This window comes from Lampris incognitus, chromosome 18 (genome assembly GCF_029633865.1).
Source record: "Lampris incognitus isolate fLamInc1 chromosome 18, fLamInc1.hap2, whole genome shotgun sequence".
NCBI classification, from domain to species: Eukaryota; Metazoa; Chordata; class Actinopteri; order Lampriformes; family Lampridae; genus Lampris; species Lampris incognitus.
Genome location: NC_079228.1, coordinates 36140119 through 36163289, shown reverse-complemented (window position 1 = coordinate 36163289; position 23171 = coordinate 36140119). Strand labels below are relative to the sequence as shown.

General features: G+C 44.9%; 1 protein-coding gene across 1 annotated transcript in view; it reads left to right on the top strand.

Annotated features, from left to right (window-relative positions):
• LOC130128441 (protein MTSS 1-like) overlaps positions 1–23171 on the top strand; it is a 90190-nt gene that overhangs the window by 5469 nt on the left and 61550 nt on the right. Inside the window, exons 2-3 of the mRNA XM_056298050.1 lie at positions 16093–16154; positions 21892–21965. Coding sequence (XP_056154025.1) covers positions 16093–16154; positions 21892–21965 — 136 coding nt within the window. The remainder of the gene's footprint in view (positions 1–16092; positions 16155–21891; positions 21966–23171) is intronic.

Here is a 23171-nt window from a genome sequence, read left to right as displayed (position 1 = left end):
AATGTAAAGTAAAGCCGGTAATGTAAAGTAAAGCTATAATGTAAAGTAAAGCCGGTAATGTAAAGTAAAGCTATAATGCAAAGTAAAGCTATATTTTAAAGTAAAACTATAATGTAAAGTAAAGCTGGTAATGTAAAGTAAAGCTATAACGTAGAGTAAAGCTATAATGTAAAGTAAAGCTATAATGTAAAGCTATAATGTAAAGTAAAGCTATAATGTAAAGCTATAATGTAAAGTAAAGCTATAATGTAAAGCTATAACGTAAAGTAAAGCTATAATGTAAAGTACAGTGTCGAACCCACACTAGCTTTAAGTACTCCCTCAGATATTTCACACCTCATCTCGTCAGAAATGTATGCTAACAAGATTCTTGTTCTCGTCCATCCATCCATCCATTATCCAAGCCACTTATCCTGCTCTCAGGGTCACAGGGATGCTGGAGCCTATCCCAGCAGTCATTGGGCGGCAGGCAGGGAGACACCCTGGACAGGCCGCCAGGCCGTCACATGGCCGACACACACACACAGAGACACAGACACACACACCCACCTAGGGACAATTTAGTACGGCCGAGTCGCCTGACCTACATGTCTTTGGACTGTGGGAGGAAATGGGAGCACCCGGAGGAAACCCACACACACACAGGGAGAACATGCAAACTCCACACAGAGGACGACCCGGGACGACCCCCGAGGCTGGACTACCCCGGGGCTCGAACCCAGGACCTTCTTGCTGTGAGGCGGTTGTTCTTGTTCTCATTTAAACAGCACATTTGTTCACCATGATGTGACGACATGTGAATTTGATCCGATACAACACCACTGAAAGAGGATAAATGACAACGCTGAATTATCGCCTGGCTTCTGGAGGACTCGTCAGTGGAACCAGTTGGTGTCGTGTTGGCCTGGAATGGAAACAAACATAGAGATGGTTGAATACTACTACTGCATATTACAGCAGTGTAGTACCAGTCATGTACTATGCCTGTACTAGTCTAAAGGTGGTACAGTATGACGTACTATCTGCACACCCACATTTTCTCGGGTAGTTTGGCTTGGACGGGAGGATTTTTCCAAATAAACGGCACCCGTTTGTCTCGGACTTCTTGGATCCTTTGGTAGCAAACGAAGGCTCGCTGTTTCTCCTTTTGCTACGCCGATTCTCCTCTGGCTCGCGTCGCTGAAGCGGGTGCACATAATGATGTGTAAAGCACCACCCCGTCCACAGAGAGGACTGGTCCCTCGGGTGGTGCCGTATGAAACCCTGACTGTCTGCCTCGGGGGTTTTGGGGCTGCCCCTGGTACCCTGCAGTCTCACAGCAGACCCGCTCAGCCGTGGCGGTGACTGCTGATTCTGCTGCTGGTGTGTGTTGTAACACCACCCTAACACCACATGGACATGTTAACAAGGTTCCCTTGCCTACCAACACAGGGATCGCCAGTTCGAATCCCCATGTTGCCTCCGGCTTGGTTGGGTGTCCAATTGGCCATGTCTGCGGGTGGGAAGCCGAATGTGGGTATGTGTCCTGGTCGCTGCAATAGCGCCTCCTGTGGTCAGTTGGGGCGTCTGTGTGGGGGGGGAGGAGGAACTAGGGGGAATAGCGTGATCCTCCCACGCGCTACGTCCCCCCGGTGAAACTCCTCACTGTCAGGTGAAAAGAAGCGGCTGGCGACTGCACATGTATGGGAGGAGCCCGCTGGGGGGGGTCCGTTTTAAGAAAACTCTTCGTTTGGCATTGACATGTCAAGCATTTACCCCGGGGAGTGGAACCCCCAACCCTGACGGCGCTGGCGTCGCGTCCTACCCATGAAATAAGAGACGGCGGAAACCCAAACCTGGGCCGGGTTAGTACGGCATTACCGGATGACCGTGGCCCGTGAGCGTACTGGCTGCACGCTAATCTGGCCCCCTAATCAGCGCAGGCCCAAAATAATCCCCGGCACTGGAGGCGCTGGAGGCGCTGGAGGCTGTCATGGCTGTACGGGTCTCTGTGTCGTCGGGTAAACGTCACGCGTGGAGCAGATATGGACCACGCGTGACGCCGCTTCGGTCCTGCGGCCAAATGGGCCGGTGTCCCACAAACTCACGTGGCCATTGGGACGCCGTGTCCGCTTGGTGGATGAGTAGGGTGGGGGCGTCGATAAGCAGAGGCTCCTTTCGCTACTTAGCAAGAGATGATCTCGGTTTCTGTTGAGTTTGTGTGTTGTGTCGTGTCGTGTCGTGTTTTGTTGTGTCGTGTCGTGTCGTGTTTTGTCGTGTCGTGTCGTGTTGTGTCGTGTCGTGTTGTGTTGTGTCGTGTCGTGTTGTGTCGTGTCGTGTTGTGTCGTGTCGTGTTTTGTCGTGTCGTGTTGTGTTGTGTCGTGTCGTGTCGTGTTGTGTCGTGTCGTGTTGTGTCGTGTCGTGTTGTGTCGTGTCGTGTTTTGTCGTGTCGTGTTGTGTTGTGTCGTGTCGTGTCGTGTTGTGTCGTGTCGTGTTTTGTTGTGTCGTGTCGTGTCGTGTCGTGTTTTGTCGTGTCGTGTTGTGTTGTCGTGTCGTGTCGTGTCGTGTTTTGTCGTGTCGTGTTGTGTTGTGTCGTGTCGTGTTGTGTCGTGTCGTGTCGTGTCTTGTTGTGTCGTGTTGTGTTGTGTCGTGTTGTGTCGTGTTTTGTTGTGTCGTGTTGTGTTGTGTCGTGTTTTGTTGTGTCGTGTTGTGTCGTGTCGTGTCGTGTTGTGTTGTGTCGTGTTTTGTTCTGTCGTGTCGTGTCGTGTCGTGTCGTGTTGTGTTGTGTCGTGTCATGTCGTGTCGTGTTGTGTCATGTCGTGTTTTGTTGTGTCGTGTTGTGTTGTGTCGTGTTGTGTCGTGTCGTGTTGTGTCGTGTTGTGTCGTGTTGTGTTGTGTCGTGTTTTGTTGTGTCGTGTCGTGTCGTGTTGTGTCATGTCGTGTCGTGTTGTGTCATGTCGTGTTTTGTCGTGTCGTGTCGTGTCGTGTTGGATTTAATTTGCTTAGCTGCCATGATGAAATGACACAGGCTCGTCCTTACAGCCAACCTTTGTATGAGGTGTGGTTGTGTAGTACTGGTGTGGTGGGGGTACTGACGTGGAGGCGGCGTGACACAGGGGGGCTTCACCCGGTGTAACACAGAGTGTGTGTGACGTGTCCTACATAAAGTGTAGCGCTCACGCAGTGCAAGTGGAGTCTCTGGACACTCGCCTGATGTGCCGAGCGCTCCGGTGGCCTGAAACTAGAGCAGGCTGTAAACCGACGAGACACCGGCCGCCCCCGTCTCACCCCGGTCACGCCGTGCCCCCCATCTGCCCCCCATCTGCCCCCCATCTGCCCCCCATCTGCCCCCATCTGCCCCCCATCTGCCCCCCATCTGCCCCCCATCTGCCCCCATCTGCCCCCCATCTGCCCCCCATCTGCCCCCATCTGCCCCCCATCTGCCCCCCATCTGCCCCCATCTGCCCCCCATCTGCCCCCCATCTGCCCTCATCTGCCCCCATCTGCCCCCCATCTGCCCCCCATCTGCCCCCCATCTGCCCGGCTGTGAGGACGGTAAGATGGCGTCCACTCAGCCCGCCATTTTCAGGTTTGTCGGGTCTCCGCTGTGGAGGCCTGAGAACTCCACGTGCAGGTCCGGATCTAATGGGGTCCCTCTGAAACGAGGGAAGTCGAGTTCAGAACCCTTTCGGCTCTTCTTCTGGACTCGGCTGTCGACCGACTGGGGGGAGAAATGAACCGTGACTAATGGCTTTTGTCGTCTTAAGACGGAGACTTGTCAGAACCATAATCAGAACCAGAACCAGAATCAGAATCAGAACCAGAAGCGCTTCGATGGTCGTTTCGTTTCATGCACCTGCAGACACGAGACGAAAGGAAACCTGGTTTCCCCCCCGTCCACACAGCGGTGCAACACCAACACAAAGACACATCCAGAAACCACAAGAACACACATATATCAGAACTAACACACATATATCCAAACTAACACACACATATCAGAACTAACACACATATATCCAAACTAACACACACATATCAGAACTAACACACATATATCCAAACTAACACACACACATATATCCAAACTAACACACACATATCAGAACTAACACACATATATCCAAACTAACACACACACACACACATATCCAAACTAACACACACATATCCAAACTAACACACGTATATCCAAACTAACACACACACACACACATATCCAAACTAACACACACACACGTATATCCAAACTAACACACACACACACACATATCCAAACTAACACACACACACACACATATCCAAACTAACACACACACACACACATATCCAAACTAACACACACACACGTATATCCAAACTAACACACACACACGTATATCCAAACTAACACACACACACATATCCAAACTAACACACACACGTATATCCAAACTAACACACATATATCCAAACTAACACACACACACATATCCAAACTAACACACACACACATATCCAAACTAACACACACACACATATCCAAACTAACACACACACACATATCCAAACTAACACACACACATATATCCAAACTAACACACACATAGTATATCCAAACTAACACACACACACATATCCAAACTAACACACACACACATATCCAAACAACCCAGGGGTTGAAGTGGGGTTGCCGGTTTGGTCGCCGGTGGCCCGACGGTTGCAGTTTAACGTCGTACCCAGGACTCTGAATGATAATTAACAACAAAAAATGTGTTCCATGTTCAAATATGCCAAGCTGAATTTAAATTGTCGTGAATCCATCACGTTCATGACGTCCATGGCGTGTTCGTCACAGAGCCCCACATGCGCCCCCAGTGGCACAGCAGTAGAATATCTAGTATCTTCCACGAGGGTGTGACGGCTGGGAACAAATAAAGCCTCCTGCTGTGAGAAAGCGGAGTCGACCTTTGACCAGCGTGTAACAGTCCAGCGAGGGAGGAGCAGAGTAGGCCAGGCCAGCTGTCCTCCAAGCAGGAGAGGGAGGCGCACAACTGAAACCTCCCCAATGGGGGGAGGAGGGGGGGGGCTAAGAGTACATCTGTCACCATCTTACAATGCTGTGATTGCAAACATTCCCCAGTCCTCTGTGAATAGTACACATGGCCACGGTACCTCTAGTTCAGGGCCACGCCCATATGTGCACGTGAGACCGGTCGCCGGTTTGGGTCGTTATGTCACTGTGTTGTTCATAAGGGTGGGGACACCTGCAGTCAGCTGAGACTGAAGAGGTCGCTTAGTCCAGTGGTTCTCAACCTTTTTGGGGTCCTGGACCCCCTGCGTATTTTTGATCTACCCTGAGGACCCCTCCACCTGATCTTGGGGGAGGGGGGTTGCAATTTGATAGAAACAGTAGAAACTGCATTTTAAATTGCATTAGAGCATTTATTCACTCTTTGGGGCAAAAATAAGAGCTTTCAGTTGTAACTTAGATATAGTTAACAAAACAGGATTCTTATGGAGTAACTTTCAGATATATGTAACAAAACAGAATATGTATTCAGTAACTTTCAGATATATGTAACTAAATAGAATATGTATTCAGTAACTTTCAGATATATGTAACAAAACAGAATATGTATTCAGTAACTTTCAGATATATGTAACGAAACAGAATATGTATTCAGTAACTTTCAGATATATGTAACAAAACAGAATATGTATTCAGTAACTTTCAGATATATGTAACTAAATAGAATATGTATTCAGTAACTTTCAGATATATGTAACTAAATAGAATATGTATTCAGTAACTTTCAGATATATGTAACAATACAGAATATGTATTCAGTAACTTTCAGATATATGTAACAAAACAGAATATGTATTCAGTAACTTTCAGATATATGTAACAAAACAGAATATGTATTCAGTAACTTTCAGATATATGTAACGAAACAGAATATGTATTCAGTAACTTTCAGATATATGTAACGAAACAGAATATGTATTCAGTAACTTTCAGATATATGTAACAAAACAGAATATGTATTCAGTAACTTTCAGATATATGTAACTAAATAGAATATGTATTCAGTAACTTTCAGATATATGTAACTAAATAGAATATGTATTCAGTAACTTTCAGATATATGTAACAATACAGAATATGTATTCAGTAACTTTCAGATATATGTAACAAAACAGAATATGTATTCAGTAACTTTCAGATATATGTAACAAAACAGAATATGTATTCAGTAACTTTCAGATATATGTAACAAAACAGAATATGTATTCAGTAACTTTCAGATATATGTAACTAAACAGAATATGTATTCAGTAACTTTCAGATATATGTAACAACACAGAATATGTATTCAGTAACTTTCAGATATATGTAACAAAACAGAATATGTATTCAGTAACTTTCAGATATATGTAACAAAACAGAATATGTATTCAGTAACTTTCAGATATATGTAACAACACAGAATATGTATTCAGTAACTTTCAGATATATGTAACAAAACAGAATATGTATTCAGTAGCTTTCAGATATATGTAACAAAACAGAATATGTATTCAGTAACTTTCAGATATATGTAACAATACAGAATATGTATTCAGTAACTTTCAGATATATGTAACAAAACAGAATATGTATTCAGTAACTTTCAGATATATGTAACAAAACAGAATATGTATTCAGTAACTTTCAGATATATGTAACAAAACAGAATATGTATTCAGTAACTTTCAGATATATGTAACTAAACAGAATATGTATTCAGTAACTTTCAGATATATGTAACTAAACAGAATATGTATTCAGTAACTTTCAGATATATGTAACTAAACAGAATATGTATTCAGTAACTTTCAGATATATGTAACAACACAGAATATGTATTCAGTAACTTTCAGATATATGTAACAAAACAGAATATGTATTCAGTAACTTTCAGATATATGTAACAAAACAGAATATGTATTCAGTAACTTTCAGATATATGTAACAACACAGAATATGTATTCAGTAACTTTCAGATATATGTAACAAAACAGAATATGTATTCAGTAGCTTTCAGATATATGTAACAAAACAGAATATGTATTCAGTAACTTTCAGATATATGTAACAAAACAGAATATGTATTCAGTAACTTTCAGATATATGTAACAAAACAGAATATGTATTCAGTAACTTTCAGATATCTGTAACAACAGCATTTTTATGGAGTAACTTTTAACAATGCAAACGGGAGCGAGATCTCTTATTAAAATACAACAAATGACACTTGTGAAACAGATGTAATTAGAGAAAAAAGTCCCGTTACCCTTTATAGTTTAGGTAGATAAAGGTCTCAGTCACATTTGAGTAAAATAATCCCATTTCTATAAATGTCATAGGATCTTTTTTTTAAAGATATTTTATTTTCACGGACCCCTTGCAATTACACCACGGACCACTAGGGGTCCACGGACCCCCGGTTGAGAACCACTGGCTTAGATGATGATGGGACGTCTCTCCCGATAGGCGTTGTGTCCAGATGAACTGGTTCAACTCTCTGTGATAACATAATGTAAATGTGGTTTGCAGAACCAAATAGACGTGTACAAGGACTCGCCCTCCTTCTGGAGCGGCGGTGATAACTCTGCACATCCCAGAATGTGACCGGGGACTCGCTCGCCTCCTGTACGGTCGAACATTTCACGTCCGGCTCCTCGGTTAGTTGCAGCGGTTGAAGTTGTCGTCCATGTGAAGTCCTGCGCACCTCGTAGGCCAGCTGCCCGTGTTCATCACCGACGTGCTGTTCGGATCATTCGTACCCATACGTGTCCCCGTTGTGTGGATGTTGATGATTGGCCGGCATGGTCACATGACCGGTTGTGTTTCCTGATTGTGCAGCGTGGTTTTGGTTGTTTCTTCTCTGCAGAAGGACTACTTATCTTTGGGCCTGTTAGCAAGTTAGGTGTCCTACATGAGTCACCGTGTGGTACCATGTTTACACAAGGCGTCCGTTTTCCAAAAAGATCCGCTGCTTGCTCCACGTGTATTTTTAGCGGAACCGACATGAGGTGATGAGGTCATTTGTGAACGGGAACGTTAACATCCGGGTCATTTGCTTAAGTGTTTTATCAATAAAGAGCGTTTGCGGTCGTCCCTCGTCTGCAGCGGTGCAGGGGGGGTTGGCTCTGTGGCCGGGCCTTGATGGGTGTGGAGTCGGTCAGCTCTGCTGCGAGACCGATGACTGATGCCCAGCGGCATTGCCTGGATACTGTCGCTATGGCAACGCCGTCACGGGAGGAAGGGGGGGGGATGCAAAATACAGACACGGGGTGATAAACGGGGGTGGGGGCAGGGGGAGGCAGACGTCACATGGGCATATATGATTTGGATGATGCACAACGCACACACACACACACACACACACACACACACACACACACACACACACACACACACACACACACACACACACACACACACACACAATCATGCATTTTCCTTTTTGTCATCTCGCTCGTGTGTACACATACTACATACAAAATATATTTTCCCTCTCTCACAAACACATTCTATCACACACACAAGGTGTGTGGAGGGGGGGGGGGCTATTGCATCTGTCAATCACAGAGGACATTAATCGTCACCATGGCAACCGGATGGCAGCAGAACAGTCGAGCCTGTTGGTCCTGAGCGAATCTGCTGCTATTTTTTTCTCAGCTTTCTGAAGGTTTGCCTTGTGTTTCTATCTGAAGTTACAGTTTGTTTGTGTAACTTTAGGTTGTATATTGATGATATCTCTTTGCCGGTGTCCATGTCTCCTGTCACTGTGGTGCGTGACCACATCCTCCACTTGAAAAACCCCCACCACCATGTGAGTTTCAGCTTTATCAGGTGAGCAGAAAGCCCAGTATCAAGGATTAAAGGCTGTGTATTTTGTGTGTTTTACTTGGTGTTTGACTTCAGGCTTTTCACCGGATTTTAAGAGGAGGATTTAGACTTTTGGAGACCGCGTTGGACCACTTCGGTTTAGACAAATGAATTCGACAATAAACGTAGTTGAGAGCTTTTTTGACAACAGTGGTGTTGTGTTTGGCAGAACAGTTTACCGACCGTGTAAATAATGTTACTCTAGAAGGAATTTGTTGGGGGAAAAGCTTGTCGTGACATACTAATTTTACCTGCCAAAATGAATTTACTTTTTTAGTGAATAGAAATGCTTCTTTTTTTTCAATAATGTTTTATCGGAAGGAATGTTCGGTGGACAAAAAGCAAAACAAAACAGCAACAACATACAAATACAATGGAAATGGAAACCATCGTCCCTCCATATTCAGCCCCCTTCCACTCAACCCTCACCCATTGCCGATGCAAAAAATGAAAATAAACTTAAGCATAAATTGCAGTAATAACAATTATAAGATACACCAAAATACAAATAAGATAGGTCTGAGAGCTTTACATCAACAAGATGCATTCAGTCGTCTCGTAAGTACCAAGTTCAGGAACATGAAGTACAGAGCACCATGTGCAAATGAACTATTAGTAGTCATTTCTGTTTACATGGGTCATGCTTTATGATGTCATACATTTAGTGATTGGAGAAAAACATATCCCATATGCCACAAGTACAGTAGTCTACACTGATACACAGCCTCCAATTAAAATGAAGACGTATGATACAAATAATACAAGTGGTCTTAATCATAGGGAAACACTGTCAGATGGTCAACATAAGATGAGAAGGGCTGCCAGGTAGAGTAACATTTTCTGGGCTGATCCGCGAATGGCAGATTTAATTTTTATCTAGTTTAAGGAACATCATCACGTCCTATCAAGGATGATGATGAAGGGAGTGCAGGGGACTTCCAAAGGAGTGTCCTTCTGCGAGCAAGAAGAGAACTGAACACGATAATGTTTAGCTGCATCGATGGGACGTTTTCAACTAAGTCCGGCACTCCAAAAATAGATGTCCCCACACCAGGTAGGCCCTCTACTCCAATGACTTCAGAAATCATTTCAAAAAAGGAGGACCAGAAATGTATCAATTTAGGGCATGACCAGAACATGTGCGTTAGGTCAGCAGGGGATTGTGCACAGCGGTCACGTTTGTCATTTACTTGAGGGTAAAATTTTGAAAGGTTAAATTTAGAGAGATCAATTCAATGTAGAACCTTAAACTGGGTTAGACTCCAATGGGCACAGGAGGAAGAGGAGTTAACACATGCAGTTGCCCTCTCCCACCAGTCATTATCAAGCTCTGTACCCAACTCTTTCCCCCAGGTGCGCTTAATATTGGTAAGAGCATGGTCTTTGAGAAATATGATTTGGTTATAGATCTGTGAGATAAGTCATGCATGAGAGGAGTTTCAAGGAGTATGTCCATGACAGATTTGGGTGGTAATATTGGAAATTGGGGGTTAAGGGTTTTTAAGAAATGGTGTATTTGAAAATATCAAAAAAGGTTTGAGCCAGGCAGGTTAAATTTAACAAATAGTGTCTCAAAGCTAGCAAAGATACCTAAGCATAAAAAAAGACATGCATATTAGGGTTAGTACTCCTGTCTGTGCCCTTGACCGAGGCATGGCAAGATGAACTGGAGTTGGTCCCCGGGTGCTGCACGGCGGCTGCCCACTGCTCCTAGCTACACAGCTAGGATGGGTTAAATGCAAGCATAATTTCCCTACGGGGATCAATATAGTATATCAAAATCAAAAATCTATATAAATGCCACTAAAATATTTTAGCCCCCTTCTGTTCCACTGCCTAAAAATGGCATCCAGCTTTGCAGGGGGGAATAAATAATTATTACAAATGGACCCCAGCAGGGAGAAATTTTGAAAGCTAAAATGCTGACAGAATTGTGTCCAAATTTTAAGCATGGATGTGACAGTAGGGCTAGAGGTATGCCGGGAGGGGGACAAAGTTGGAACAGCTAAGCCCCCTTTTGACCTGTTTCTCTGAAGCAGAAATGTATTTTTGCGTGGAATGTGGCTCCTCCATATAAAGGTTGAGATCAAGCAGTCAAATGAGAGGAAAAATTATTTGGGCAGAAAAAGAGGCAAACACATAAAAAGATAAAGAAGTCGGGGCAAAATATTATTTTTCACACATTGAACTCTGCCAGTTAAAGGAACAACTTTCCACCTCTGAAGGTTCGATCTCACTTTTTCCACTAGGGTTGTAAAATTCTCTTTATGTAGAGATTTAATGGAGCGAGTGATTTTTATACCCAGGTATTTAAAACTACTTTTAGAAAATGAAAAGGAAGTTCACCTTGGTTGATTATTGATGCAGAGTTGTTAACCGGAAAACACTCACTCTGTGTGAAGTTTCATTTATATCCAGAGGAAGCACCAAAGTTTATCAATACATCTGATATTTCTGGTACACAGGCAACAGGGTCAGCGACGTAAAATAATAGGTTGTCTGCATATAAGGACAAACGATGCTCAATACCCCAACAACAAATGCCCAAGTAATCAGGGGTTCAATGACTAGCAAATGAAAGAGGCAATAGGGGGCAGCCCTGTAGAGTTCCTCGTGAGAGGGGGAAGTATGGAGAATGCAGATTATTGGTAGAGATGCAAGCCCGTGGAGAGGAATAGAGAAGGCGAATCACTGAGGTGATTTTTTTTCTTCCCCAAAACCAAATTTTTTGAAGACGGGAAATAAATATCCCCATTCCATCCCATCAAATGCTTTTTCTGCATCTAATGAGGTGATTACCTCTGCAGCATCTGACAGAGATGCAGAATAACGTTTAGGAGCCGTGGTACTTTAGAAATAAAGAGTGGCGGCCCTTCATAAAACCTATCTGGCCCTCAGAAATAATACCCATCAAAACAGTATCCAATCGGCTTACTAGCATTTTTGCCAGTATTTTAAGAGCCACGTTCAAAAGTGAAATAGGACGGTAGGAGGCACAGTTTGTAGGCTCATTGCTGGGTTTGAACTAAAGTGAGATTGATGCTTGGGTCAATATTGGAGGCAAAGAGCCTATATAAATGGCATCATCAAACATTTCCAAAAGAAGAGGAGCTAGTTTATTAGAAAACTTTTTAAAAAATTCATTAGGGTACCCATCGGGACCTGGGGATTTGCCATTTTGCATACTTTGAATAGAGCTTACCACTTCCTCCAATAAGAAAGGTTTGTCTAACTCCAGATTTAATTCTTTTCTAACAGTAAGAGTTTTTAAGTTATTAAGACAGTTATTCATGGATGTTATGTCACCTGAGGCTTCTGATGTACACAAGCTGGAGCAGGAAGATGAAAATGTATTATTAATGACAGCAGAGTCAGAAGTTAAATTTTGAGAGGAGTCCACAAATTGGGAAATCGTGCGTGATGCACATTTATATTTTATTTGATGAGCAAGGAGCTGACTTGCCTTGTCTCCATATTCATAAAAAGTACCATGTGTATGGAGCAAGTTGTTCTGCATTGGCAGTAGATAATACGTTGAATTCTGTCTGGAGGCCCAATCTCTTTTTAATATAACTCTGGAGTAGGTGTCTCTGAGTATTGTCGACCCAGGTCTAAAATGGATTCAGTCAGTTCTTGTATTTTGATCCTGTGCTGTTTAACAGCATGAGTAGAGTAAGAAATATGGATGGTAGCGAGACCAGCTATGTTGTATGGTTTGGAGACAGTGACACTGACGAAAAGACAGGAGTTGGAGCTGGAGGTGGCAGAGTTGAAGGTGCTAAAATTTTCAGTGATGAAGAAGGACAGAATTAGGAACGATTATATTAGAGGGACATCTCAGGTTGGACGGTTTGGAGACAAAGCAAGAGAGGCAAGATTGAGATGGTTTGGACATGTGTGCAGGAAGATGCAGAAGACAGGAAGAGATAGAAACAGATGATCCGTTGTGGCGACCCCTAACGGGAGCAGCTGAAAGTAGTAGTAGCAGAGTAAGAAATAATTTAGCCCCTGAGAGCAGCTTTCAATGTTTCCCAAGGCACCGAAGGAGAAACGGCATCAGTTTTTTTAGTTTCTAGGAAGTGTTCAATGGACAAGGATATATAATCATAAAATGATTTGTCTGATAATAGAGAGGAATTTAGCCTCCACAGAGGGTGTTGGGTGGCAGCTGATAGGAAGGATGACTCAAGAGCGGGGCATGATCTGAGATCACAATGGCTTTATATTCTATTGATCTAACAAGAGCGAGAAGTGTCTTGTCAATGAAAAAGATAATCTATTCTAGTATACAAGTAATCAGCAGTGTAAAAACCAGGTCCAGAAAGTAAATGTCCAAACCGTGTATTTGCTCCAACCATGTTACTAAACTAGCTGATTTCATTAGCTGGTTTTCCCTACCTAGTTGAGGAGTGGTGTTGACTAGAATCTGCTGGTCTAGTGCATGAATAGAGCAAATACATGTTTTGGACTTTTACTCTCTGGACCTGGTTTTTACACCTCTGCAAGTAAGAATAAAACTGGATCCACACATCCTGTTTGGTTCATGCCTGTTGGTATGGCTTTTGACATTTTAGAGGGGGATGTATTTTCAGGGCTGGAGTGGTCCAGTTTGGGGTCAGTCATGCAGTTCAAGTCCCCATCTAGGATTAAATTGTGAGTATTAAGACCGGGGAAAAAGGGAACAGAGTTTGGTTACAAATTCAGTATTATCCCAGTTGGGGGCGTAGATGTTAACCATTATAACTGGCATTTGGGACAGGGACCCAGTTACTACAATATAATGACCCTTTGGGTCAGGAATAATGTCAACGGGAAAGAAGGGGACTTTTTTGTAGATGACTATAGCTGTACCTTTGGACTTTAGTATTAAATTCAGAGTGAAAGATCTGGCCCACCCAAGATTTACACAGTCGGTTTTGGTCTAAGTCATGTAAATGTGTTTCTTGCAGAGATGTTATATCTGTCTGCAGTCCTTTCAGATATGAAAAAACCCTTGTCCACTTTACTGGCCCATTAAATCGCTGATTTTAAGGGTGTGATAGAGCAGTTCATAGGGCCATATATAGTCTTTATAGAGTTGTAGAAGTTGTGCATATAATTTCTGTCAGCATATGATTGAATCGCGTGAGCTTTTTTCATCCACCATGTATTTCGCAGAGTTCACAAGGTTGTTTATACCTACTTACATGCTGTTTGCTACTGCTGCCGAAAGATGGCGGATGCAGGACAGTTGAGAGTAGCCCTGTGTGCCCTACACAGGATTTCCAGCAGGGATGTGATGGTGTCAGAGTTCTCGTCGAATCAGTCCTGATGTTTTCTGGCTCTAGCCTATAGGGTTGATTGCAGCTTGATGTAGCAATGAGGTTAGGGAGGTCCATTTCTGATTCATGGAATTGTCAGGACTCAGAATGGCCTTCAAACTCTAGTGCCATTGTGCCTACAAAGTGACAGAACTCATTCAGTTCTGCACCTCTCATGGCCCGGGTCAGCAAAACATCACTGGTGTCAGTACGTCTTGTTATGATATCAATCAGGTGCCTGTGTTTAGATTGTGGGTGCACCCTGGATATTTTGAATTTGCTCTTCTGCTCAAACAGTGTGTTCATAATGGTGAGGTCATGCTCTGCAAAGAGTGTTATCAGCCTCAGAACATTTGCATTAACCTGACCAACCCCATGTCTACCCAGTACTCTACTCCATATACCATTGTTATTTCCTACCCTAGCATTAAAGTCTCCCAGAAGAAGGATTTTGTCTTTTTTTGGGATACGATGAAGGGCCTCGTCTAGTTGCTGGAAAGAAGCTGTCCTTCACACCATTGTCAGATGGTAGTGTTGGCGCATATGCACTCAACAGAGTGGCATAGCGTGCCTTTGCTAGGGGGTTACAGGGGGTCATTAGCTTCTCACTTAGTCTGGTGGGTGTTTCAGTGAGGCTGGGTAGAATGCTGTTCTTGATTGCCAGTCCCAACACCATGCTGATGGTCTCCACCAAGGGGATAGCCTCTCCAGAAAAAGGTATACCCTCCTCTTTTCTCTCTCAGGATAAGCGCACCAACTTTAGCGTCCTTGAGGAGGCCAACATACCTACTTTAACTGCCACCATTGCACAACATCAGCTGAGATGGACTGGCCATGTCCTCCGCATTGTCTGACTCTTGCCTCCCGAAACAAGTCCTTTGCTTTCAGCTCGTGACAGGACGCTGTGCCCCAGGAGGACAAAACAAGCGATACAAATATAACATCAAGGCCCACATCAAAAGGTTTGGCATCGACCTTAACACCTGGGGACAAGCAACAACAAACAGGGAGGCCTGGAGACTGGCTGTCTGTTAGGGTGCTGGGTGCTACAACCATGACCACCTCTGTGCTTCTGAAAACAAGCGCAGACTCAGAAAGGAGCAAGTTACCAGAAAGGCCCAAACCACACCCTCAACCACTTCTTCACACCCTTATCCACATTGCCCCAAAATATGTGGTTTCAGGATCGGCCTCGATGCCCACCTGAATACCTACAAGGACATAGAAGACAGGCTTCAGTATGTGCAGAATTCAGCTGCCAGAGTGGTCACCCACACCAAGCCCTGGCAACACATCGCTCCCACCCTTATCTACCTTCAGTGGCTCCCGGTCAGATCCTGCATTTCATGTAAAATCTTCCTCCTCACCTATAAATCCCTCCATGCCCATACGCCCCAGTATCTCTCAGACCTCCTCAACCTTTACATTCTGTCCCAAAATCTGCGGCCCGCAGACCCGGGCCTGCTTTCCATCCCCCACACCAGCCTGCGGACTTTTGGGGATAGAGTCTTTGGTGTGGCAGCCCCCCCCCCCCCCGGAACTTTATTCCAGCAGAGATCTGTAAAGCTGCTTCTTTGGACAATTTTAAAAGACTACTGAAAACCCACCTTTTTATCAAGGCCTGTGGTCTGTAGGCTTTTAATCTTTGTTTTAATCTTCTTCTTTTTTCTTATGAAGCGTAAAGCATCCTTGGGGGTCCTTGAAAGGCGCTATATAAAACTAAGTTGTTGTTATTGTTGTTGTAGAAGGAGGGCAGTCATACTTGACCCTGAGTGACCCCCGATGATGATGATACGTATCACTATACGGTAGTCTACATCACTATATTTATAATGTGCAAATTTGATATAAACACTGTTGGCTTGACGTTCTTGTTTCATTTTCTCTTCTCAGAGCAGCTACCCAGTCTGGGACGACTTTATCAGCAAGGCTGGCAAACTACAGTCACAGCTCAGGTAACACACACACACACACACACACACACACACACACACACACACACACACACACACACACACAAACACACACACACACACACACACACAGAGTCTGTGCTATAACCGTCTTCACATTTGTAACCAAATATACCCCTCTAGCAAAGCAGCGACACATTAGAGTGATTCATTTGAACCCACTAAATAATAAAATGTACCTGATACTGAAGCGTTACAGAGGCTCCGGTCGGGCTGGGTTGGTTGTGCTGCATTAACATTGAAACGGGTCAGAACTGCCACAGCAGTTCCTGCAGGCCCACTCATATCAACACCACGCACATGCAAACCTCATGAAAACTCAACAGGTCGGCCTCATGATAACGTGTTTAAATGTCAGTCTCGCCTTACCTCTTCTCTTCTCTTCCCCTCTTCTCTTCTCTTCTCCTCTTCTCTTCTCTTCTCCTCTGTTCTCTTCTCTTCCCCTCTTCTCTTCTCTTCTCGTCTCCTCTTCTCATCTGTTCTCTTCTCTTCCCCTCTTCTCTTCTCTTCCCCTCTTCTCCTCTCCTCTTCTTGTCTCATCTCTTCTCTTCTCCTCTGTTCTCTTCTCTTCCCCTCTTCTCTTCTCGTCTCCTCTTCTCATCTGTTCTCTTCTCTTCTCCTCTGTTCTCTTCTCTTCCCCTCTTCTCTTCTCCTCTGTTCTCTTCTCTTCCCCTCTTCTCTTCTCTTCTCTTCCCCTCTTCTCTTCCCCTCTTCTCTTCTCTTCTCTTCTCTTCTCTTCTCTTCTCTTCTCTTCTCTTCTCTTCCCCTCTTCTCTTCCCCTCTTCTCTTCTCTTCCCCTCTTCTCTTCTCTTCTCTTCCCCTCCCCTCCTCTCTTCTCATCTCTTCTGTTCTCATCTATGCTCTTCTCTTCCCCTCTTCTCCTCTGTTCTCTTCTCTTCTCTTCTTCTCTTCTCCTCTGTTCTCTTCTCTTCTCTTCTCTTCTCTTCTCTTCTCTTCTCTTCTCTTCTCTTCTCTTCTCTTCTCTTCCCCTCTTCTCTTCTCTTCTCTTCTCTTCTCTTCTCTTCTCTTCCCCTCTTCTCTTCTCCTCTCTTCTCTTCTCTTCCCCTCTTCTCCTCTGTTCTCTTCTCTTCCCCTCTTCTCTTCCCCTCTTCTCTTCTCCTCTGTTCTCTTCTCTTCCCCTCTTCTCTTCTCCTCTTCTCTTCCCCTCTTATCATCTCCTCTGTTCTCTTCTCTTCCCCTCTTCTCTTCTCCTCTGTTCTCTTCTCTTCCCCTCTTCTCTTCTCCTCTCTTCTTCTCTCCTCTTCTTGTCTCATCTCTTCTCTTCTCATCTCTTCTCTTCTCGCCTATTGTCTTCTTGTCTCTCCTCTTCTCTTCTCTTCTCGTCTCTTCTTCTCTTCTTGTCTCATCTCATCTCTTCTCGCCTGTTGTCTTCTTGTCTCTCCTCTTCTCTTCTTGTCTCATCTCATCTCATCTCATCTCATCTCTTCTCTTCTCGCCTATTGTCTTGTCTTCTCCTCTCTTCTTCGCTTCTTGTCTCGTCTCTTCTCTTCTCTTCTCCCCTGTTGTCTTCTTGTCTCATCTCATCTCTTCTCTTCTCGCCTATTGTCTTGTCTTCTCCTCTCTTCTTCTCTTCTTGTCTCATCTCTTCTCTTCTGTCCTCGCCTGTTGTCTTCTCTTCTCTTCTCGCCTATTGTCTTGCCTTCTCCTCTCTTCTTCGCTTCTTGTCTCATCTCGTCTCTTCTTGTCTCATCTCGTCTCTTCTCAGCTCTTCTCTTCTCACCTATTGTCTTGTCTTCTCCTCTCTTCTTCTCTTCTTGTCTCATCTCTTCTCTTCTGTCCTCGCCTGTTGTCTTCTCTTCTCTTCTCGCCTATTGTCTTGTCTTCTCCTCTCTTCTTCTCTTCTTGTCTCATCTCTTCTCTTCTGTCCTCGCCTGTTGTCTTCTCTTCTCTTCTCGCCTATTGTCTTGTCTTCTCCTCTCTTCTTCTCTTCTTGTCTCATCTCTTCTCTTCTGTCCTCGCCTGTTGTCTTCTCTTCTCGTCTCTTCTTGTCTCTTCTCTTCTGCCGTCCCTCTGTTGTCCCAAACACTCTGGTTCACTGACCTTACTGCCACACACACACACACACACACACACACACCACGTGTGCGACTCAATTAACCTCCATGGCTGGCAGAGATTAATGAGCGAGCGTAAAGTCGTTATCAGTGAGATGGATCATCGAACCGCCGGGAGAGATTTTATAACGGGCCAGAGGTCACCTTGGGTCACAGCTGATTAAAATCACATCCCCTTCATCCGCCTCCTCTTCCTCTGCGTGCACCCGCTGCCTCTTCCCCCCCTACCGCCTGCTTGGAGAGGCTTCTACGGGGGGCAGTGTTGATAACACAAGTCTCTCTGTGGGGGACAAAGTGTTTTCCGTCCTTCTGTCCCCCGTTATTCCGGCTTTGGTCTGTCGTCCACATCCCAAACTACAGCTCTTCCTGAGCCGTCCCATCTGTTTCTCCTCTTCCTCACCCTCACGGTCTAATCTTCCTCTTTCTGCCTCCACTTCCTGTTCCTCTCCCCCATGCACACCAGCGTCTTCCTCTCTGTCTCCTGGAGGCCGTGCTCTTCCTCTCTGTCTCTTGGAGGCCGTGCTCTTCCTCTCTGTCTCTTGGAGGCCGTGCTCTTCTTCTCTGTCTCTTGGAGGCCGTGCTCTTCTTCTCTGTCTCCTGGAGGCCGTGCTCTTCTTCTCTGTCTCTTGGAGGCCGTGCTCTTCCTCTCTGTCTCCTGGAGGCCGTGCTCTTCCTCTCTGTCTCCTGGAGGCCGTGCTCTTCTTCTCTGTCTCCTGGAGGCCGTGCTCTTCTTCTCTGTCTCCTGGAGGCCGTGCTCTTCTTCTCTGTCTCTTGGAGGCCGTGCTCTTCCTCTCTGTCTCCTGGAGGCCGTGCTCTTCCTCTCTGTCTCCTGGAGGCCGTGCTCTTCTTCTCTGTCTCCTGGAGGCCGTGCTCTTCTTCTCTGTCTCTTGGAGGCCGTGCTCTTCCTCTCTGTCTCCTGGAGGCCGTGCTCTTCCTCTCTGTCTCCTGGAGGCCGTGCTCTTCCTCTCTGTCTCTTGGAGGCCGTGCTCTTCCTCTCTGTCTCTTGGAGGCCGTGCTCTTCTTCTCTGTCTCTTGGAGGCCGTGCTCTTCTTCTCTGTCTCTTGGAGGCCGTGCTCTTCCTCTCTGTCTCCTGGAGGCCGTGCTCTTCCTCTCTGTCTCTTGGAGGCCGTGCTCTTCTTCTCTGTCTCTTGGAGGCCGTGCTCTTCTTCTCTGTCTCTTGGAGGCCGTGCTCTTCCTCTCTGTCTCCTGGAGGCAGTGCTCTTCCTCTCTGTCTCTTGGAGGCCGTGCTCTTCTTCTCTGTCTCTTGGAGGCCGTGCTCTTCCTCTCTGTCTCCTGGAGGCCGTGCTCTTCCTCTCTGTCTCTTGGAGGCCGTGCTCTTCCTCTCTGTCTCTTGGAGGCCGTGCTCTTCTTCTCTGTCTCTTGGAGGCCGTGCTCTTCTTCTCTGTCTCTTGGAGGCCGTGCTCTTCTTCTCTGTCTCTTGGAGGCCGTGCTCTTCCTCTCTGTCTCTTGGAGGCCGTGCTCTTCCTCTCTGTCACTTGGAGGCCGTGCTCTTCTTCTCTGTCTCTTGGAGGCCGTGCTCTTCTTCTCTGTCTCTTGGAGGCCGTGCTCTTCCTCTCTGTCACTTGGAGGCCGTGCTCTTCTTCTCTGTCTCTTGGAGGCCGTGCTCTTCTTCTCTGTCTCTTGGAGGCCGTGCTCTTCTTCTCTGTCTCCTGGAGGCAGTGCTCTTCCTCTCTGTCTCTTGGAGGCCGTGCTCTTCTTCTCTGTCTCTTGGAGGCCGTGCTCTTCCTCTCTGTCTCCTGGAGGCCGTGCTCTTCCTCTCTGTCTCTTGGAGGCCGTGCTCTTCCTCTCTGTCTCTTGGAGGCCGTGCTCTTCTTCTCTGTCTCTTGGAGGCCGTGCTCTTCTTCTCTGTCTCTTGGAGGCCGTGCTCTTCCTCTCTGTCTCCTGGAGGCCGTGCTCTTCCTGTCTGTCTCGAGAGGGACCTCTCTGATTGTCGGAATGGAGAGAATCGAACGGAAAAGTCCCGTCCCGCGGGGAAACTGAACAGTTTAGTGGGAAAACTTTGGCATGAACAGTTTCCGTTGTTGTTTGGGAAGCACGGCCTGTGTGCGTTGGCCGCCACACTCGTGTCTGTGTCCGGTTCATGAGACGCCGCGACGCCACAGACGAGTCCATTTGACGGGTGGAGTGAACCGCGTCAGTAGATTAGATGAGAGGCGGAGGACGTGCAAGTTCCCGCTCAATCGCCTTTGCAGCCCTTTTAAATTTAGCTGCACGCAAACTGATGAGGAAGAGTTTTCATCAGGGAGAGTAGTTCCTACACACACACACACTTCCTGTTCGGACAAGCGGGAACAAAACCCGGATTAAATCACTTGTCAGTTATAATCCAGATTAAATGATTTGTTAGTTGTAATCCAGATTACAGCTACAGCAGGTCCAACTTGACAACCCCCATTTGTCTCATCCGCACATTATTTTATTATTGTTGTTGTTGTGCGCGTTTCAGTTCCTCCTACTTGTGTTGGCTGAAACTAGAAGAAATCTAAAAGAAAATCGCTGTCATGAAGCGACGTCTGTATTCTACACTCTATATGTAGTAGTAATATGTATAGTGTACTGTCTATATGTAGTAATACTATCTATAGTGTACTGTCTATATGTAGTAATATGGATAGTGTGCTGTCTATATGTAGTAATATGGATAGTGTGCTGTCTATATGTAGTAATACTATCTATAGTGTGCTGTCTATATGTAGTAAAACTATCTATAGTGTACTGGCTATATGTAGTAATACGATCTATAGTGTACTGTCTATATGTAGTAATACTATCTATAGTGTACTGTCTATATGTAGTAATACTATCTATAGTGTACTGTCTATATGTAGTAATACTATCTATAGTGTACTGTCTATATGTAGTAATATGTATAGTGTACTGTCTATATGTAGTAATACTATCTATAGTGTACTGTCTATATGTAGTAATATGTATAGTGTACTGTCTGTATGTAGTAATATGTATAGTATACTGTCTATATGTAGTAATACTATCTATAGTGTACTGTCTATATGTATAACGTACTGTCTATATGTAGTAATATGTATAGTGTGCTGTCTATGTGTAGTAATATGTATAGTGTACTGTCTAAATGTAGTAATATGTATAGTGTACTGTCTATATGTAGTAATATGTATAGTTTACTGTCTATATGTAGTAATATGTATAGTGTACTGTCTATATGTAGTAATATGTATAGTGTGCTGTCTATGTGTAGTAATATGTATAGTGTGCTGTCTATATGTAGTAATATGTATAGTGTACTGTCTATATGTAGTAATATGTATAGTGTATTGTCTATATGTAGTAATATGTATAGTGTGCTGTCTGTAGGTGGTTTGATATAGAATGTGTGTTGTGTGTGTCTACTGTGTGTTGAGTTGTTGGTCTCGCTGTGCATATGAGGTCTTGTTGGTCTGTGTACGGGTCGATGCTGTGATCAGTGGCTGGTTTTCCCACCGGCTCTATAAAGACTGACTCCCGTCTACTCACTGCTGTATTTGGTGCCAAAGGTGAAGTGGTTGTGGAGTGACTGTGGCCGCAGGCCGGAGTCTCTTCTTTGTGCTGTGATGAAGAAGACAGAGTCATCATCTTGTCCTCATTTGTCCTCTTCTGTCTTCCAGATCAACGGTTGTCGCCGTAGCAACCTTCCTGGATGCATTTCAGAAGGTGGCCGACCTGGCCACCAACAGCAGAGGTAGGACTGTGTGTGTGTGTGTGTGTGTGTGTGTGTGTGTGTGTGTGTGTGTGTGTGTGTGTGTGTGTGTGTGTGTGTGTGTGTGTGTGTGTGTGCATCCAGACGTGCTTCCCTCAGACCAACAACACACTGGTGGGAACTTGTTGCGGTGCCGTGATCAACAATTTGTTTTTCAGGAGAAACAAAATCATCTGGACTGGTTGGTTCCCTCAGAAAACTCTGAGAATCAGTACAACTGCTAGACTAGACCACAGCTAAACTAGACTACACTAGAATAGAATAGAATCAAATAGACGTGGGCGGACGAGACTACAGCTAAACTAGACTACACTAGAATAGAATAGAATCAAATAGACGTGGGCGGACGAGACTACAGCTAAACCAGACTACACTAGAATAGAATAGAATCAAATAGACGTGGGCGGACGAGACTACAGCTAAACCAGACTACACTAGAATAGAATAGAATCAAATAGACGTGGGCGGGCAAGACTACAGCTAAACCAGACTACACTAGAATAGAATAGAATCAACTAGACGTGGGCGGACGAGACTACAGCTAAACTAGACTACACTAGAATAGAATAGAATCAAATAGACGTGGGCGGACGAGACTACAGCTAAACTAGACTACACTAGAATAGAATAGAATCAAATAGACGTGGGCGGACGAGACTACAGCTAAACTAGACTACACTAGAATAGAATAGAATCAAATAGACATGGGCGGACGAGACTACAGCTAAACTAGACTACACTAGAATAGAATAGAATCAACTAGACGTGGGCGGACGAGACTACAGCTAAACTAGACTACACTAGAATAGAATAGAATCAAATAGACGTGGGCGGACGAGACTACAGCTAAACCAGACTACACTAGAATAGAATAGAATCAAATAGACGTGGGCGGACGAGACTACAGCTAAACCAGACTACACTAGAATAGAATAGAATCAAATAGACGTGGGCGGGCGAGACTACAGCTAAACTAGACTACACTAGAATCAAATAGACGTGGGCGGACGAGACTACAGCTAAACTAGACTACACTAGAATAGAATAGAATCAAATAGACGTGGGCGGACGAGACTACAGCTAAACCAGACTACACTAGAATAGAATAGAATCAAATAGACGTGGGCGGACGAGACTACAGCTAAACCAGACTACACTAGAATAGAATAGAATCAAATAGACGTGAGC